Source organism: Halichoeres trimaculatus, unplaced genomic scaffold (assembly GCF_033239565.1).
Source record: "Halichoeres trimaculatus isolate MK-OKI-2021-1 unplaced genomic scaffold, fHalTri1.1 fHalTri1_scaffold_16, whole genome shotgun sequence".
NCBI lineage: Eukaryota > Metazoa > Chordata > Actinopteri > Labriformes > Labridae > Halichoeres > Halichoeres trimaculatus.
The window spans coordinates 17,724,588-17,745,262 of record NW_027437194.1 but is presented as its reverse complement, the minus strand read 5'-3'; the positions used below and the strand labels follow the sequence as shown (position 1 = coordinate 17,745,262).

The window sequence follows — 20,675 nt, the reverse complement described above, 5'->3', positions numbered from 1 at the left end:
TAACAAGTTTGTAAGACTTCTCTTTTACCATTTTGTTTTCTTTCTCTGTCAAGGCTGTGCTGAAAGAACATGCAGATGACGACCCAAAATTAGCGATAAATGGAGTGCCGGTGGTGTCCTGGCCGAAGAAAACAATAAAGGTAAGAAGGTTAAACCTACAGTGTCATACATTTGCCTTGCTTTTGCAGCAAATATCTTTAGCTTGATTATGAATTAAGTTTTAGTTTAGTATCACTCTGTGAAAAAGAGTGGACATTTTCTGCTTGTGTTGATTTTGGCGCCCCCTGTAGACAATGTAATTCCCTGGTATCTAAATACTAAACTTCTGCACTACGGCACATTTTCTGACAAAAAGTCTCATCCTACTTTGTATTTGCCAGATGAATTGCTCCATGTGGTGTTAAACTAATGGAAGTGCTTTAAATTGACCCGCTCTTGATGGATGAAGGAATTAAAAAAACTAAAATGTAGGCTTTAAAACTTTTCTCCCGGTGACTTTATGTGTTTTTTTTAGTCATCCTGAGACCCCACTGTTTATTTCAGTCTGTATTTCCGACATAAAAAATCTTCTCACAGTAGCTTTAAATTGGGCATTTAGCTTGAATTTTAATAGTTGATTTGTGATAATTTGACGAGGTAACAAATTGGTGCGTTACTGAAAAATGAAACTTACCCATGAGCGCTGCTCATAAATTTATCTGCTAAAAATCTAGAAAATAATTTTTTTTTAACCTGTTCCAGTTACAGTAACATCTGTTGTGAAAAAAATCTGTACATCATAATGGATCAATACATTGAAGTAGTTGGTTAAAGCTCCCTTGAGAATTTTTCTCTTTGTGTGGGTTTTGGTGCCCCCTGTGGGAAAATGGTGAGACATACATTTAAGTTGTGTTTAAAAAAAAAAATTGAATCATCTTGAGTCCTTTAACTATCAAATGCATCATTCACTGTGAATTTCACACTACAAAAAAAGTTTATTTGGCATTTAAAATAATTATACCCAAATACTGTAATATCTGGGATAGAAGTCACAGCAGAACATAAAACAGTCCATCATATCTGTGATGAGCCAGATTTTACTGTCATCCACAGAACAAAACACCTTTCTGCTTTTTGAACAGTTTTATTGGTTACATCAGTTTGTAGCACAAAGCCCAATTACAGACAGAAAAAGTTTTCAGAAATGCATATTAAATGCCGAATTTTATGGTAATTAATCTCTTCTTCTTGACCCGATAGAGGCAAAAGTAACAACTTCAGTCTGTATTATAACCAACCAAAAACTCCTTACTGTATCTTTAATTCCTCTTTATGTCATTAATGATACGAGTAGGAAATTAAACCCATATGTTGAATACTGTTTCTGCTGAGTTAACCTGTAAAGTGACATAGGTGACTGTTAAATCATAATGTCTTAGGTAGTTTATTGTTTATTCATCTATTAGAATAACCTGTCCAAACATGAAGTGAATCACAAGCAGAAACCTCTCCAGGAGCTGTGATGGTGGAATTTGTTGCGTATGAATGTATGGATGTGATTTCTTTACATTTCTGGAGCCTCTGGACCCCCCTGCTGTCCCTCTAAAGGCCAGCTGCTGGATTTTTGGGGCCTCTTTGTGTTTGCCTTTTGTAATGAGATGCCATCTGGCTCTATTGGGTGTGCAGATCCTGCTTTCCTCTCCCTGTGATGCTCATCATGAATATGACAACACCCTTTCTGCATATTCTCGCCTCATTGGACAGCCACTGACTCCCACTGCTACATATTCTGATCCACAGCTGACTCCCATTAGTCCTGTGAGTCCCCAAACCCCTCCTCTTTTCCAGGGAGTCCATCCATATTAATGAGGCAGGCTCGGCTGTGTTTCCTACATCTGCTTGTGGTATTGTGGAGCTGTGGAGTAGGAGGGAGGGCTGTAGGCTAGACAGCGGTAGCAGGAGTAGAAGGAGGAGGAGGAGGAGACTGCAGCCATGTCAGTTTGCCGTGTGCTGGACGTTGTGTGAAAAAAAACAGCCATGGCCATGTCGCTGAGCGCTGATGATGAGGACTACGACTCAGACTCTGAGCAGGTTAGCACACCCAACCCCTGCAGGCAGGCAGGCAGGCAGAGCGAGGCCACCAGAGGAATGCTTGTACCAGACAGAGCAGCGTGCAGCATCACAGGGCAGTGAGGCAAATGGAGCTACCTGGAGAGAAATGCATTGATTTACTCTGCCGCTTTGATTCCTAATCGTTTCGTTTGCTATTTGTTTGTGTTTGTGAGCGTGTGTGTCTGTGGGCATGCTTGTGTGTTTTCGTCAGGTAAAACCAGCAATGGGAGAAGGCTGTGTTCAGATAGCTCAGAGCCTCAGGGCTGCTATTGGTTGCTTCAAAGCAGAGAGGCAGAGGTATGGGAATTTACGTAGATGCAGAGGATGAATTTTTCATGGGTTGATTGTAGAAGCATCAGATGTGTGAGTGAAAAAATCACTGAAGTAAAACAAACAAGATTTGTGTGTTTTTGAGAAATGTCGCCATTTGTGATATTCTTCAGTCTATACCACTGAAATCTAAGATGTGACCTGCTTGAACAGCAAAAAAAATATTTGATTAATTTAAACATTTCTGCTTTTTAACCCCAAACCACGCCTCCTTTACGATTAATCTGTGTGCTTTCAAAATTTGGAAAAGACTGACTACAGCGCTGTTTTGGGGATGTGAGGCACTTTGCATTCTTTTTCTTCACATCTGGTGTTGTTGACAGCTTTTCTATTCAAATACAAACTAAATATGCTAATATCAGAGAAAATATTAGACATATTGAGTGCTAAAATATTTTTAAAACATGTATTAACTAAGATTTTTTTTTTGTTCTGCAGCCTGAAACTTAAATATTAAGAGACAAAATTCAACAACAGGATTTATTCTTACACTTTATCCTTTATGTTTGCCAAGTATTTAAATCTGTGCAATCACTTTTTTGTGTGTAGCAGCACTCTCAAGAGGTTTTATTTGTGTGCAACACGTGCTTCGCTTCCTTTGTCACATCAAGTAAACACCAAATATTGCATGCCACATCAAGCGCATGTTTAACTTTACCACTGCAAAAGTTTAACAGGAGAAGTAATCCTACCAAGAAGTTGAAACCTAAAAATCCAAAACAATTCTTTGAGATGCATGAAGAAATCGTACTTGGTGAAATGTAGGAGAATCATGGTTAAGATGTGGTTTGTTTGTGCTGCTTTGGTTCTTATTTCTGTCTGTAAAGTGTGTTTAAGGTGATGTTAAGCATCTCCACATTAATTGATTTTCACTGTTCTCCACAGTAGCTGAAGAGAGGCTCCAGAGCTGTGTCAAAAAAGCCCTCGTACCAGAGATAGAGAGCACTTGTTAAGGCTTAAAGGGCAGCTGATTTATTCCCCCGTTGTGATCAATCTCTGCTGTCATTTCAGAGACGTCTGTTTTAGAAATCACTCACTCAGCAAACAGAGAGGGGTTTAGAGGGGATTTAGCACAGTAAGTTGACAGCTCTGGAGTATGTTTGCCTTTTACACCTGCAGTTACAGTGACAGGTTTATCAGATGCTAATGTACAGATATTGATCATAACTCTGATTATTTCTCTCATGAAGACTTGATTTTGGAAGATGCAGGACTGTGTGTTATTTTGGTCTCATTCAGTCTCTAAATGAGACCATCTTATAGAACAGACCCCCTGTGAATAATCCCCCAGACCAGTCCAGTATAGATTGAGCAATCCCCACCCCCCAAATATCTGACTCTAATCCCGTCTGGTTAGCACTGATCTGACTGCCCATGTCACTCTATTTCATGGCTATTGTTGGAATAAATGACTGTACTGTGCCTAAGATTGAGCCTGCTTTCTTTTTCTGTCAGAGAGTCTCATTACAGTTCTTATTGGTTACAAGTCTGTGTGTCATAGACTGTTCTGTTAGGGAATGGGACGTGGCTGTTGCTATGCTGACGCTAGGAAAATCTGCACTGCCGATGTAACTAAAGAAATCTTCATTTCTAAGAGCTGCAGTCTTGTGCACTCCTTGTTCTTTTGCATATCACACGTTTTCTCACGCAGCAGCGTTTGACACAGGGTTTGCATGTTAAAAATACATTGTTGTGGCTCTGATTTGGAGCCCGAGAAGAAGCAGAATTTATAACACAAGAAGAATAAGGATGGAGATCAAAGGCCTGCTTTCATTAAATAAAGCACATTCACTGTGAACTGCTCTGAACTAGGCTGCACGCTGTCTTACGGTGAATAAAGAGTGCTGGTGATACATGTGTGAAAAGCAGCCGTAAGAGCAGCTTCTCTTTGAAGCAAAAAACATGCAGGGAAGAAGTGGGCTAAATTTGGAAGATGCCTTCAGGGGCATTCTTGATGTGTTTGTTTTCTCCTGGATTCCTCTGCTTTAATAGCCATGAAAAATATTTGTATGTGTTTCTTTTTTAAATCACATTTCTGTTCCATGAAATTGTACAAATTTCTTTTTCAGTAATTGTATGTATGTGTATGCATCTGTTGACCTGCAGTTGCAAAGAGCAAAGAGAAGATGAGGCAGAACCGCCCACATACATCATTACTCTGACCCTGCTTGAATTCAGGAGTGTTCTTCAAATCGTTCTTATTGCATAACATGAATATAAAGGCTTGATTTAAAGTCAGAGTACAGTTATTTGATTAAATGTAATGCAATTCTGAACAAATGGCCGTCTATGATTCATAGAGAAGCTTCTTTCAGTCAAATCTCATTATTCTGAGGCAGGCATTTTCAAGCAGATGCACACATTTTCTTGCAAAGGTAACTCTTTGCAGGTAAATTTTCAACATTCTACTTTCTGGTATATTCAAGTAGTTTTCTTTTTTTTCAGCGTAACACTTCTAAGGCATAAAACATATCATCACACATTTCCTTTTTCCAAAATGTAAAAATCTTATCTTCTGATTGCTCTTTCTGAAATATTTGACTCTTTTTTTTTTTCCTGTCAAGCCCCGGCCTCCTAACCGGCCGAAACCCAAGATGGCAGCATCTCCTGCATCAGCAGTCAAGCTGTCAGCTAGTCGAGGAACATCTGGTGCCAGGAGGAGGAGGACACGCTGTCGGAAGTGTGAGGCGTGTCTGCGGACCGAGTGTGGAGAGTGCCACTTCTGCAAAGACATGAAAAAGTTTGGCGGGCCCGGCCGCATGAAGCAGTCCTGCATCATGAGGCAGTGCATCGCAGTAAGTCACAACATCCACAGTGACATGTTCTGGAGCAGTCCTATGATAGCTTAGAAAACTGGCTTATTTCTTTTATTATCAGGAGACATATAAAAGACCAAATTATTTTAATGCTTGTGCAGTTCTAGTGCAGTGGTTTCCTAAGTGAGGGTTACATAAAGCCTTACAAAATCAGAAACGGTTTACAAATGTATAGGGGTCAAATTTCATATGAAACAATGCAGAGTCCAATCTATTTTCCATATTTCTTTGTTGCCTCAAAATGACAAAAACAGGAAAAGATAGTGTTGTTGTCATTACTAAGGAAACAGTATTGGATTGGCTGGTTTGTGCATTTCCACAGCAGAGGGTTGCCAGTTACTGGCACCGTTATTTTGGTAGTCACAAACTGTTTTTGCCTCCACCTGGGCAAATCCTCAATTTAGACATTAATACCTTGGCACACCTGTGTTAAATGGAATAGGAGACGACATCCTGATTGATGTTAGTTTCTCTCACATCCTAAATCCTAATTATGATTCAACCTTAAGACTTTATGACAGTGATTTCTTAGCTTCCATTTATCTCTGACTTCTTGTAGTTAAAGCAGCAAAATTGTGCTTTGACATCCTTAACAAAGAACCCATAAGCCAGATATCAATATCCTGGTTAAGATTGACTCTTTTTGTGTGCTGTTTTTGTTACATTTACACGAACAACATTAAAATCAAGTTAAATTAAGTTAAGACCTTGCGTGGGTCATCATACGTATATGATGACAGCACATTTCTGATACCCAAATCTTCTGCTGCCGACAGATTCTGCATTCAAAGCAGATATCTGTTTATAGAAATTTGACACGGCCTGGATGCACTTGAAAATGTTCCATAAAGAAGTCCAATAATGCTGTGTCTGTCTCCATAGCTGTAGAGGACAGTCTGATCACTGCCATAGAGGAATAGATGCCATATTAAAATAGTTTGTTCAACTTTTTATTATTTTCTTCTTCTACATCCTTTTGATTGACTCATTCTCTTCATCTCTGGGACTCAGTGGTCGCTTCTCTTCCTGTTGGGGCTTTGTAAGATAATCTGACATCACAGGTTTACATATGCCTAACTTTTTAATCCATGAATGAAATGTTAACGCTTCTTAACAGTCAAATTTCTCGCACAGCCCTCTTTGTTTGGCTTTAAGTGCTCCACCGGAAAGCTTTGCTGCATCAATAACACTCCACTCTCGCTGCATGTTTGTTTCCATAACTGTGTTTACTATCAGAAAAAGGTGGCTGCAAGGAATATCACAAAATCAGTGTTAGCTTACAGTTTGTTGGTTCACAGTTTGTTGATTTACCTGTGGGCGGATGTTTCAGCACCACGGACAAGGACTTTTTCCTTGAGAATAAATGAAAACAGATCATCATGAATGTTTGACTCTCATACACAGGCAGTCAAAGAAAGTTGGCATCTTTCCCAACTTCCCACATGTTGGTCTCAAGCTCTTCGGCAACTTTACTTCACTTTGAAAATATTACAATGAGCTGAACTCTGGTTATGTTCACCTCATATGGCATTACCACATTACTACTCACTGATATTTCTGAAATAGTGAAAATACTGTGAATCTTTGATACATGCATCACAGTTTGTTAGCCTTTAAGTTTGTAGGTGTTATAAGAGTTCAAAGTTTGTCAGTGATGATTGTGACCAATGAGATTTGGGTATTGATTTTGTTTTGAATGCAAGGCCCTGTTTGTTTTCTTGCAGCCTGTCCTGCCCCACACAGCGGTGTGTCTGGTCTGTGGGGAGGCTGGGAAAGAGGACACTGTGGAGGATGAGGAGGAGAAGTTTAACCTAATGCTCATGGAGTGCTCCATCTGTAATGAGATTGTTCATCCTCACTGTCTGAAGGTAAAAAATACTCACTACCAATATGTGCTGAAAACACCACTATAGACCTGCTCTCAGAGTGACTTATCTATAATTGAGCTGTATTTCATTAGTGTGTTGTGCCTTTTAAGACTCTCTGGGTAAGATTTATTTGGAATTTGTTGCAGAAGTGTGTGCTGTGTTTCAATAAGCACATTCGAGGTCAGATTTACCAACACATCAGCTCAAAGACTGGACTTCACCCTCAACTTCTGACACACAGTGTTGGTGAAGGACATTTTGCAAAACAGAGGGGGTGAAGTTTTAGTCTGGCCTAGAGCCAGACTAAGGGGCCTGATTTGCATCCCTCAAGTAGTCAGGGGTGACCTTTTTCTGGGCTCGTTGTGTCCGATTATTTGTCCAAATGTAGAGGTGTCCCAGTCCGATATTGATATCGGATAGCGGTCCGATATCAGCAAAAAAGCAAGTATCGGATTATATTGGAACGCATTTCAAATCTCCGATATAAGCAGTCCATTCCAGACTCCGCTCCTGCTGTTTTTATTTGATTTATTTAGGTTTTTTTCTGAATCTTCTAATTCATTCTTTATTTTATTCAATTACTAGTATATTCTTATGTTTAATGTTAAAATTTCTGTTACCCATTGGTTAATAATAAATGGGTCAGTTTTTCCTCATACCTACTGTTGCTGACTACTGTTCTTTGTTTGAATAATATCACTTAATCAAGCCTTTTCTAACATGACAGACATACTACAAAATAAGTAATAAAAGTATGTATGTTTAATGCTGATATCGTATCGGATTAATATCGGTATCAGCCAATACTCAATGCTGCAGTATCTGTATTGTATCGGAAGTGAAAATGTAATATTGGGACATCCCTATCCAAATGATCCAAAAATGTGTGTCAACAATTTTGCTGCTCCTGACTGTGAGCCTCCTCAATTAGAAATTGTAAATTTTAAATACATTTTGTTGCAAAAAGCTTAGGGAAAAATAAACATGATGAATATTTTTAGCCCTGCTTGGACTGCCTCTGATCAAATACCTGCAACAACTAATGAGAGACTGGAAGCGTTATCAACCGGATGTTACAGCTCACAAGCTTTCCAAAAAAAAAAAAAAACGTACTTAGAGCCAAGCTGAAAAAATGAACAACCCTGTGGTGTATTCACTGATATTCATTTACTCGTTTTTGTTGCTGCATAATGAGCTGGCTTCGGTACCCACCATCATCCCCCAATAACATGACCCAAAATTCGCAACATGTAGGCATTGTTGTATTGACATTAGCACATGGAAACAAACTTTACAGGTCTTTTACCTCACTGGAAAACAACAGGTGTCAGCGTTACAAGGCATTGAGGTACTTACTTTTAAGGATTGTGAATAGATGGCACTCTATATAACTACCTTTCAAAATAAAAGCAAGGATTTTTTCACAACATTTTGTTTTGTTATTTTAGTTTTTCTTATGTAATGAGTTTGTGTTTGTGAATTTTCATGTTGAAAATGGGCTGGAACTATCTTGGTTTTGATATCTCACTTTTAATTTGTGTGATGTATTGCAATTTTCTTGTGTGTGGTTGGTCATAGATTACTGAAACATTACGCAAAAAAGGCTGGAAAAAAGTGTTTTTTAAATAGCTTATTAGTGAGAAGGTTGCATTTTTTTGCGTTTTTTTTTTTTATCAGACACTTTGTTGCCTCCATTCATAGTATGAGGGCTGTAATACAGTATTAAATATCAGCGTCTAAATGATATTTATGCACTGAAATATTAGATATGATTTTGAAGATAAATCAACTGAAGTTCTTGTAAATACTGCATGGCTTTATTCATGTCTCTGTTTCCAGAGGTGGTAAAATGTTCCCCAACAAGTCTGATATTTGACTGAGCAGGTCATCTTTTGGGCCAGAGATATACAAAACCAGTCTCTTTTCTAATGTCTCCTCATAGTTATACATTGATAAAAAACAAAATGTTGGGGGAGAACACAACCATTGCGTCCTTTAATAAGGCTTTAAAGATGTAGTAAATCTGGTCCTTTGTTTGTGTTCAGGTGAAGGATTCAAATGGAGTCGTCAACGATGAGCTGCCGAACTGCTGGGAGTGTCCAAAGTGTAACCACGCTGGGAAGACAGGGAAAGTAAGCATCTGTACAGACTTAATCTGTATGCATCTGAATGATTTTAAGTCTTAATTTTGACGCAGAAACTCAGAACAAGAGAAATAAAGTTGTGCTCTCTCTTTTCTAACCCTTTGGCCTCAAAGCAAAAAAGAGGTCCAGGGTTCAAGTATGCATCGAACCTTCCCGGCTCGCTGCTTAAAGAGCCTCGGCTTAACAGAGACCCCAAAGAGGAGCCTGATCCACCCATGATGGCCACGGCGACTGTTACCACTCTGACGCCTTCGTCTGCTATGAAGAGGAAGGCCGAGCGGGAGGAATGTCCGAAGAGGAAAGAGGACGAGCCTCCAAAAAAACGTCCGCCGCTTTTGTCTTTGGACGGGGTGGCCCGACCGCGGCTTGAAGAAAACCCACTGAGGAAGAAGAGGAAACTTTTTGACACCAATGATGAGCCTGTCATTGTAAAGAAGAAGGTGGGAACATTATGGCTTATGCTGAATAAGGTCACTTTGATCTGAGAGATGATTCTTGGACAGCTAACATTAACATCTTGCACTATTTAAGATAAAACTGGTTTACACTATTGTTATAAATGTAATACATGAGGTGAAACTAGGAGAATTCTGAAACCTTCTCCTCACTAAGTTGAATTTGTTCTTGTTCTTTGAGAAAGCAGCTGACAAAGCAATTAAAAAACACCATCTGTTCATATCAAACTCTGAAATTCACAGCAAACATAAAATAAGTGAGACTCTGCTCCACTCATGTGTTTGTTGGTCGTCTGACTCTGTGGTGTTGTGCTTAATTGGAAAAACAAGGATGTCATAAAGTTCTGTTTAATGTATCTTTTAGAGGAAGTTAAAGCAAAGATGAAAACGAGTGTGAAACTACATTTTAGTAAGTCAGCATTTCATAAATCTTTTAGGAGCGTCTTAAATCCCAGAAGGTTCAATCCACAGCACACAGAAAAATGATGAAACTTAATATTCTCAAATTCACTTTAATGATTTAATCATTTTTCTTCAATGTTTTCTCAGAAGAAGCTTTCAAAACCAGAAGATCCTTTGACTCCAAAGCTGTTACGACAAATCAAGACAGAGAACGATCATGGTGATGAAGAAAATGACCAGGAGGACGAAGATGGATTTGCTTTTGACAGGATTCGTTTTAAACAGAAGAAGGAGTTTGATGATGAGAACCAAGAAGAGGATGAGGACAGAGAGGAGGAAGAGACAGTAAAAAGAGAAAGAGACAGTAGTGTGGAAGACAAATCAAAGGTCCTATTGAATCCACTCCTGAGGACATCAGCAGGCAGAGAAAGTGACTTATCCACCTCCAACTCTTCGCGAGCTGGACCGAGCGGAGAATCTGTCGACACTCAAGAGAGGAGCTCATCACAGCTGAAGAATCGTCACCAACGCCGACGCCTCTCCAACAAAGAGCTGAGCAAAGAGATCAAACAGGAGATTCCCAAGAAGGAAGACTGCCTGTCCAATCAGAAAAACATCTCAGTGAAGACCGAGGACAGTCCTGCCAATCACAACAGACGGCCACTAAAGAGCGAGGACTTGGTGACCAACCAGAACCGTAAGCTGCTAAAAACAGAAGACTCTAGCACCAATCAGAGCCGCAGGACTATCAAAACAGAGGAGAACTTGGCCAATCAGAACAGACGGCCACTGAAAACAGAGGACAGTCTGGCCAATCAGAACCACAGGCCTGTGAAAGCCGAGCCTGAGAATGATGTGGACGACCAAAAGCCAAGATGGCCTCTGAATAATGGTAGTGGAGATCTTGGCGACTGGCTGCGACACAGAGGGCGAGAAGTGGCTGAGTCTCAACGTGGTTACTCACCGCTCAGCTGGAACAGAAACCCACCCATCACACCGATTTGTCCCCGTCCACTTCCCTGCCGCTCACCGCCAAAATGCATCCAAATGGAGCGTCATGTCATCCGCCCACCTCCCATCAGCCCCCCGCCTGACAGGCTACCCCTGAACGATGGCGAGGCACATTTGATGAGAAGAGAGATGTGGATGAAGGTGTTCAGTCACCTGACGCACAGAGACCTGTGTGTTTGCATGCGTGTGTGCAGGACGTGGAACAGATGGTGAGTATAGGATGCACGCAGAGTTTAAAACATGGCGTCTGCACACGTCTCCAACGTCTGCTGCGTGTCCCACCAGGTGCTGCGACAAGAGGCTCTGGAAGCAGATCAATCTGAACCGCTGTAAATCCATCACTCCTCTCATGCTGAGTGGAATCATCCGGAGACAGCCCACAGCTCTCGACCTCAGCTGGACCAACATCTCCAAGAAACAGCTCAGCTGGCTCATCAACAGGCTGCCAGGTACAGGTCTTTAATCTCCCCACAGAATCATTTGAGTGAGTACTCTGAGACAAAATAAATCAACACAATGAATTAACAAATGAAATATATCAACAAAGCAGAAATAAACAGGGACAGAAGCAGGAAGTGAAAAAGACTCAAACAACATTTTTGCTGGACATAGTGGTAGGTTGCTGTGCAGTGGGTCGTGGTGGGAATGGGTTGAGACACAATACGACATAATATCCGTGTGGTATATTACAAAATGAGATCTAATGAGATATAATACCTAGGATACAATGTTATAACATATACTATACAATACAATACCATCTGTTGTGATGCAATGCGATGATTGAATAGACCCAATAGGAAACCGTGGAATAAGACACAATATTATACAATAAGATACAATTAAGAAAGATATAATAAATTACGATATGATACAACAACCATTATACGATATGATGAGTTAAGACTTATTCTGTATAATACAATGCAATACGACAAGAAACAATGAAAAAAGACTTTATACTTTGTGATGCTTTTTAATATGGCACGATGGAATAATGCCTCATATTAAATGACACTATACGAAACAATAGAATAGACATGATACTGTACAGTATAACATGATACAGTAGAATACCAAACAATTCGACTCAGTGGAATATGATGCAATACACGATGATAGAATGTGAATCAAGGTTATAATAGTTTTGGATTTGTCATTATAGTTTAGTTTTAGTTAGTTTTGACATTTTATTTTCCATTACAGTTTAGTTTTAGAGCAGGCATTCTAGTTTTTATTTAGTTTTGGTTTTTGCAACAAGGCTTAGTTTTAGTTTAGTTTTAGTTTAGTTTTAGTTTAGTTTTAGTTTAGTTTTAGTTTTTTCATACCTTATTAACCAGGTGCAGGATTCAAAAAGGTCAGAGTAAATATTTTGTCATACTGTTTATTTTCAAGTCCAACATAGTGCTCACTACTCAGTCAATGCTGATACCGAAATGTTGGCTGCTGCCTTTAACACATGAAAATAATATAAACTTAGTATAAAAAACATAAGCATCAATTATTTAAAATAATGTTGACATAAATTACATAAAAATAATATTAACATAAATTTAAAAAAAACAATATAATATGAGCTTCAATAAATAAAAACTTGGACTCTGTAACAATTAAACTATTATAGATGCTCTAATTCATTGCTCCACTACGTTTCGTCGCAGCACAGCGCACAGCCAGTCAGTGCAGTAAACAAGCTCGTCCCTATATGCCGCTATGATGTATGGCACTGACAACTGCCGAAAACTGTCTAAAATTGGTTGGGAAAATGTGTCGGATTAATTTAAATCCTAAAGGCTATTAATATTGTCAAAAACTATAACGAAGGGAATTTTGTCTTTCATTTTAGTTAGTTTCAGTTAGTTTTGTGAACACAAGATGCAGTTTTAGTTTACTTATTGTTTTTGTTTTCTTTTCTAGTTTTTATTGGTTTGAGTTAACTGCAATGTGTTTTAAAGTTTAGTTTTTGTTTTTAGTTTTGTTTTAGTTAACTATTATAACCTTGATGTGAATGAATACTACAAGTTTGAACAAAATTTGATGTGTTACGAAGGAGTACGACCTATTACTTTACAATAGTACAACTCTACTGGACTGAATATGACTTGATGCCATACGATGGAATGAGACCCAATGAGATACAAAACACTGCAACACAACAAGTTACGATATGATACAATGAAATAAGACCTGATATTATAAAATATGATACAATACGATAAGATATGATGGAATAAGACCCAATACTTCTTTGTAATGCTTTTTGATAAGACCCATATAATACAACACAATCCGATTGAATGGGACCTGATATGAAATGATACAATGCATTACATTCAATTGGATAAGATGGAATAAGACAAGCTCTGATATAGAACAATACAAAACAATGCGATACAATAAAACTGAATGGGATGCGACACAGCATGACTTGATATGATGCTATGGAACAACACTCAATACCTTACAATACCATACTTTGAAATGAGTTTGGTGCAAGATGGATTGGCATTTCTGATTACTGCAGCCTTTTCACAGACAAGTACTTGGTGGTCTACCTGAGGACAGAATGTGTGTACTTTTGTTTTTCTGAACAGATTTTATTGTTTTCATGTAAAAAATTTGAAAAGTTTGGTTTATAAATGTAATTTGAAGAAAGACTTGGACCTGTGTGATCTTCAGACAGCTGCATGTCTGTCTCAGGTATTGATAAAAGTGTGTTTGTGTAGCATGAGCTGTTTTTACTCCCATATGTTCCCATTCGGCTCCTCCATCTGGATAATTGTGTCCCCAGAGGTTTGTGAATTTTCAATGGTTTACTTAAGAAGTTCTTATTTGGTCCTTCTTAATGTCTCTGCTGGATCACTCAGCTAATTAGATTTTGAGTTGGTTTGTTTTGTAACCTCAGTTTAGCTCAAACTCTGGAGATGGTAGAACAGAGAAATAGGACACGGTGAATTGGATTTAGCTGCTGTGTTTTCAGTGTGTGGCTGCACACTGAGCAGATTTTTCAAGATTTACAGAGGATCAGCGAATCGTAGCTTCATTCAAGCACATAAACTCTGGTACGTGGTTGTTTTCCCTGCAGGTCTGAGAGTGCTGCTGCTGTCAGGATGCTCCTGGGTGGCTGTCTCTGCTCTTTGCACGTCCAACTGTCCTCTCCTGAGAACTCTGGATGTTCAGTGGGTGGAGGGACTGAAAGATGCTCAGATGAGAGACCTGCTGTCGCCTCCTACTGACAACAGACCAGGTAACCTGCGAGTCATAGTGTCTGAATGAATTAGTATGAGTTAGTGTCGTTAATGCTTTGTGGCCCTTTCTTGTAAACCACTTTGTCAACCACTTTGTCAACCCCAAAAAGACCTAAACTGTACTAAAAAAAAAGTGTTTTTTTTCTTTTGGTTTCTGCTGTACGTTGATGGCAAATGTCCTGGAAAAAAAGTCTCAATCCGCTCAGTTTTGAAAATAACTCAATGAAAATATTTCCTGTGACGGTTTCATGTTGTAGTTTTTAGTAACTATGAGGTTAACAGGAATGAAAAGTGGGGTTTTTTTTGGTACTATTTTCAGCCGAGGATTAATACACAATTTGGTCTCTTGTGGTTATTTTCAGCAGCAATGCAGGATTAACTCAAAAATAAACTTCAGACCCATTTTCATCCTAGTGGATAAAGGAACATCAATACAGCCGTGTGGCTCATTAAAGACTTTTTAATGGTTTTTGAAAAACAGTGGAGCTCTGTGGCACTGAGGAATAAGCTGTGTGAGGCTTTGAGAGAGCTTAAACTTGTTAGAAGGATCCTTTTTAGTAATCTTTATTTAATTTACTGGATTAATTTAACGTAAGAGAAACACATTATATCACGAGACCTGTGTGTAAGCTCATATACAGTCATTAAAATAAGAAATAGACCCTTTTATTGTTTGTGCACCGGCAGTACCTTGGGGATTCATCACCAAAAAAATGTAATATGACCCAAATACCCTCACTTTGATGAACAATAAACTACTTCAGGCTTTGCGTGAAATCAGTGAGTGGATGGGAGACATCAGCAAGTGGACAGGTATCCAGTGGACAGAGCTTTTCTAGGGAATAAATCCACCGTGTACACCAGAGAGAGGTTTAAACACACAAGTCACTCAATGCTTATGACTATATTGTCCGTGGACGTGTCCAGACCGTGAAATACAAAGACATAAACTCGTGTGAATTAACTAGAAACCCTCCCAAACCAAAGATTAGCCTTCTAGTGATAGAAAGTTTCAGAGAGCCGGCTCTTTCAGCTCCCAGACTGCTCCTGCTTTAGTATAATTATTTGTAGCCTGATATTTTAGCCTAACTTGGGAAATATGAATGATCTGTGTATTGATAAACCCTTTTGCATTTAGTGTCTTAATGAGAATCTTCATAACTGCCTCATTTTGTGTGTTTTTTCTTTAAAAAACGGGTATTCTTACTTTTGTGCATTTTAACCAAACTGTTATTGCACAAAAAAACAAATGAACAAAAGACCGCACACAAACCCTCAGAAGAGAAACAGAACTAAACTCTGCATTTAAACAGTATAATGTCTTTAAACTGTCTTTTTATACCTCTCTCTGTTATCACATAATGGTAGGATCCCATATCCTCACATGTGATTAGCTGTTAATCAAAAGCAAAGTTCTTCTCTGAGCAGCGTTGAGTGACTGAGTGAGAGCTGAACAACGAAAGGAAAACAGTAAAGAGCCAGTTCTCACTACAAAAAATCAGCTCTTAGAGTTTACGGTCAAACCTGGTGACCTGAGGTTATACAAAAATCATATTTGATTCTCATAGCTAGAGATTCTGCTGGTGTTTCAGCGTAAAGTGTGACCCTGTTTAACTGGTGACTGTCAGCCCACAATGACCATAGACTGTATAATAAATGGACGTCGTCTCCCTGACTTCACCCGTTTTTCTGAAACAGAGTTTTAAAGCATCAGCTGGCTGAGCTTATTGGAAATGGGGCAGGCTTTGAGTCTCAATCATAGACTGTATAAACAGTGGACAGCATGGCTCCGTCATTTATCATTGTACGGTTTTGAAGCCAAAATACCCCTGTCACAGGCGCAGCCATTGTAGCAGTTTGCAGCCAGAGTCTGCGCAGTAGAGACGATGAGGGATTCTTGGAGGATCTGAGTGGAGCTGGGTGACAAAAATAATATATATTTTTTTCTTTCCAGTCTAATCACGTCTTGACTCTACCTCCTGACATATTTTACAACCCCCCCAAAAAATGCATGAGAACGGCAGCTGTCAATCATCGTTAAACGTGACGTAAAGCCTTGTTTTTAACCTCTTATAACTAATGAAAACAAAACTTTTCAGAAAAAAGAGGACTTGAATACAAGACAGCCAAATGATGTCTTCAAATTACCACAACAATCTGATGTGAGAAACATTTCTACGAGGTGTATTCATTTTTTAAGTTTGACCACAGCCTATCTGGGATTGCCGGGAAGCTGAATTTTTTAACCTATACTGCAGCCGGCCACCAGGGGGAGCAGTTTTTGTGGAGACCTCACTTCGTCCATTTTTTTTACAGTCTATGGTCTCCACACTAAGGGCGCCCATCAGTCATGTGAGCTGAGCTGTGCCTCCAATTGGGTGAACCTAATCTTATCTTAATAATAATAATCTTATCTCCAAACTGCTGAGTTAGAAAGAAATTCACCCCCGGTACAGTGTGTGCTGATAGTGAAATTTGCGATTCAAACTGGGGACATTTTTTGTTCCAGCCTGTCTTTTGGTACATTGGGAGCCAGCCTCAAGTGGACACTCAAGAAACTGCAGATTTTAGCACTTCTGCATTGTCTCATATTTGCAGACCTCTTAATGATGACATAAGTTGAAAAACATAGAAAAGAATAAGAGCCATTCTTCAGCTTATGTAGAGTAAATAAAATATGAAATTGAACCATGAAAATTCACATGTTTGTCTCCCATTAGGTCAGCTGGACAACAGAAGTAAGCTGCGTAACGTGGAGGACCTGCGTCTGGCAGGTTTGGACATCACGGACACGTCTCTGCGTCTCATCATTCGCTACATGCCATTGTTGTCCAAACTGGACCTCAGCTACTGTAACCACGTCACCGATCAATCTGTCAACATCCTGACAGCAGCGGGGACGACCACTAGAGACTCGCTCATGGACATCAACCTGTCAGGTATGAAGACGTCTGTCTGTTCGCATTTGAGCTGCTTCCTCTAGTGGCTGAATAAGGAAGTTACCATGTGTTATAAATAACCACTGAGGATTTTTTCTTAAACTAATAAGTTAAGTACTTCAATGATGTACCTCTTACCTCCTAGTAGCATATCCCTAACACAACACTACAACATTCTCTAAAGCAGATTTCCTTGAAATTGTGACTCTCAACTCATCTTTTTGAGCTCATACAACGTAAAAACACAGGAAATGGAAATCCTCCCTCTAACTGAATTTGCTATCATCTACATTTTACAAGCCAAACCTTTTTATCTTCCACAACGAATGCAATCTATTCCAACGATCTCACAATCAACCTGCCCCTCCTGAGTGCTTTCATGATCATTTTTGTTGAACAGTTCTGGTGTTCTTTCTATCGGAGGCATGAAATTAAATAAAGATTGTGAGATCATTTTTTGATCAAATTCTGTGCCATTTGTTGCAGAGTACACAAATGCTTACAATAATGACATCTTATGCTTCTCGTCCCTTTGGAAACCATTATAAGCTAAAAGCAGGGAATCTAAAGGCCATTATAGAAACTGCTAAAAGGCATTTTCTGCTGCTTTCTCCTCCCGCTGTAATGAGACCATAGATTATCTGGATAGGTTCCTTTGTTGTTGCTTGCAGGTGACCTCTTTGTATGCTTCATTTGCTCTTTCTTTTGCCTGCAGTCTGTAACAGGGTCACAGACCAATCACTGACCTATTTCAAGCGCTGCGGGAGCATTTGTCACATCGACTTGCGATACTGTAAGCAGGTGACCAAGGAAGGCTGCGACCAGTTCATTGCTGAAATGTCCGTCAGCGTGCAGTTCGAGCTGATCGAGGAAAAACTGCTGCAGAAGATCAGTTAGGCCGAGGAACACAACCTAAACACACGCGGTAAATCGACTGTCCACATGGAGGCAGCAGACAACTGCACGCTGAGTCTCGAAGATGTCTGCAGACTACTGAACAGACAGGATGCTGCTGTCTGTGTCTGTGATGTTTCTGTAAAGGGAAGCTGTGCTGCTCAGCCAGAATGTAAAAACAGAAATCTCGTCCTGTGAAGGCAAAAATGCAAAAATTATTTTGTTGTTGTTTGCACTTGTTTCTAAGTTATTTATTTCTTTATATTGATTGTATTGTATCATGTTTATCTTTTGGTGTTAATAGATTATTTTTTGTTCCAATGCAAAGTTTATTGCATTATAGAGTAATATTTTTGTATCAGAAAGTGTTTCATACATTTAAGTGCAGTATTGATTGCACCATTAACCATTGAAATTGATAATCAATCGGCATTACTGTTAAGCTCTTTATTGCCGAGAGGCAGAAGTCTGTTGATTTGTTGCCAAACTGTAGGATGTAGCTTGTGTTTGTGTGAGTGTTTTTATATTTGTATTATGTTTCAGATTTTTTTTTATTTCCAAATAACGACTACATGTCCTTTTGGGTGAGATATGTCAAAGAAAAGTTATTTGCACTGATACAGAAAATAGGAATACATGAATGTATTCACATCTACACTACACATTATACAGTGTATAAAGCTTATTTTTTCAACACTAAGATGTTCAGCTTATTCTACTAACAGCTTCTAGTTAACCAGGTGATATTAAAACAAACCTGCCAGCCTCCATCAGTCTTAAGCAGTTTTGGTGCTTTGTGACAGGAAGTGTTTTTTTGCTCTGCATGCAGCTGAGAAACAAGTTCATGCCACGAACAATAGGAATAGTTACCGTCAAACAATATGCCATCTGTTTACTCTTGTAGCTGAACTCCATGTGAGAAATAGAGATTTAGAGTTTGATCAGGCAGGAAATTATTGATAATATCAAGGAATCTAGAAAACTTACAGGAGTGTTTCTCTAAACATTATCATCCCAGACCCTGCGCAAAAACATAATCCAAAAACGTTTCGTGTTTCACTGTGATGTCTTCTGGTTTTGTTTTTTTATTATTATTATTTAAACATATCCAGTCAGTGATGGTACATTAGTCATAATCTGTGCCAATAACCCCAAAGTCAAGACCCAAGCTGTACACTATCTACAGTATGAAACAGGATCTTACATCATTTATACTGTGCTATTGGAGGAAGAGGAAATTACATCCTCCCTGAGAGATATGTTCAAATGTAGAAACTGTGTTTTTTTTTTTGTATCTGTTTTCTTGTTTCTGCAAGTCTACTGAAAGACATTTATTAACACTGTTGTGTCACTAAAAAATTGAAGCTCCTGTGAGAAGTTTTAAAATTGGTTTTGTACCGCTTTATGAGCAACAGAAACAAACCATTAGCAAAAAAACTGGATTATTACCACACCATTTCTACGTCATTTTTTAATTTAGTGAAGGGGAAAGGAAAGGTTTACTGTAGTTGATAAATTTGCCTTTTAAAAAAAGTATGATGAGATTTTCATGCACTTGATGCGATCAGGAAATATATCACTTTGTCCACAGGGGGGCGCCAGAATTCACACTAACAGAAAATTCCTCACAGGAGCTTTGAAATATAGAGCTGATTTGGAAACCGCCTATGTACTGATATGGTCAAAACGTAGTATGTACTATGTGAAAAAAAGAGTAGAATATGTTGTACGTTAAAAATCCCCCGATGTCGTCCTGATTCCGAAAAGATTCTCAGTATGCAACACGTCAGTCTACATCACATACTGCCCCATTACCAACACCTACTTGAATGTGTTGGCATAACGACTACAGTATGACCACACTTAGGTTTTTCAGTCTGTTGGAGTAAATATTCACTTCTCCAAATGTATTAAAGTTCACATTAAGTACTTATTAACTTTTTTTCAAACCACAAGTTGAAATCTGTTTTGCTACCAGCTTTATTTCCACTTTTCAAAACCGGAAACCAGCAAAGCAAATGGAAAAAAAAAAAACAATTGAAAAGAACGGTCTTACCACATACCACAAGCAGTTTGCAGAACAAACCACATACTTCATTTGAAAGTAGTATATAGTAGGCGGTTTTGATGGCAGCCAATGTGTTTCTTTTTTTGCTCTTGAGTTCAAACGTTAACGTTAAAGTGACATTACAACATTTTGCATTTGTAAGTGTTTATATTTTTGTTCTTGGCTTTATTTAAAAAACACTAAATTTACTAGCTGAACCTGGAATTCAAACATTTTTTTATATTAACTTTTAGAAGTGAAGTAACTGTGTAACTGTTAAACAGCACTTGATACAGTGGATGGGTTTACATTAAGTTTTTATTTTTTTATCAAGCGACCATATCTTCTGTTTTTCTTTTGTTACATTACAGCAAATGTTCAGTCTGTACATATTGTACATGTAAAGCCTCTAGGAAGAGTTAAGTCAACC

At 38.8% G+C, this 20,675-nt stretch overlaps 1 protein-coding gene across 2 annotated transcripts in view; it reads left to right on the top strand.

Moving 5' to 3' along the window:
- kdm2bb (lysine (K)-specific demethylase 2Bb) overlaps positions 1–20,645 on the top strand; it is a 28,263-nt gene extending 7,618 nt beyond the window's left edge. For both annotated transcript variants that reach the window (XM_074690803.1, XM_074690804.1), the window contains 10 exons: positions 54–140; positions 4,986–5,216; positions 6,962–7,105; positions 9,151–9,238; positions 9,355–9,689; positions 10,254–11,326; positions 11,403–11,566; positions 14,203–14,364; positions 17,086–17,304; positions 18,020–20,645. In XM_074690803.1, coding sequence (XP_074546904.1) covers positions 54–140; positions 4,986–5,216; positions 6,962–7,105; positions 9,151–9,238; positions 9,355–9,689; positions 10,254–11,326; positions 11,403–11,566; positions 14,203–14,364; positions 17,086–17,304; positions 18,020–18,201 — 2,685 coding nt within the window. In that variant the 3' untranslated portion in view covers positions 18,202–20,645. The remainder of the gene's footprint in view (positions 1–53; positions 141–4,985; positions 5,217–6,961; positions 7,106–9,150; positions 9,239–9,354; positions 9,690–10,253; positions 11,327–11,402; positions 11,567–14,202; positions 14,365–17,085; positions 17,305–18,019) is intronic.
- Positions 20,646–20,675: the final 30 nt, after the last annotated feature.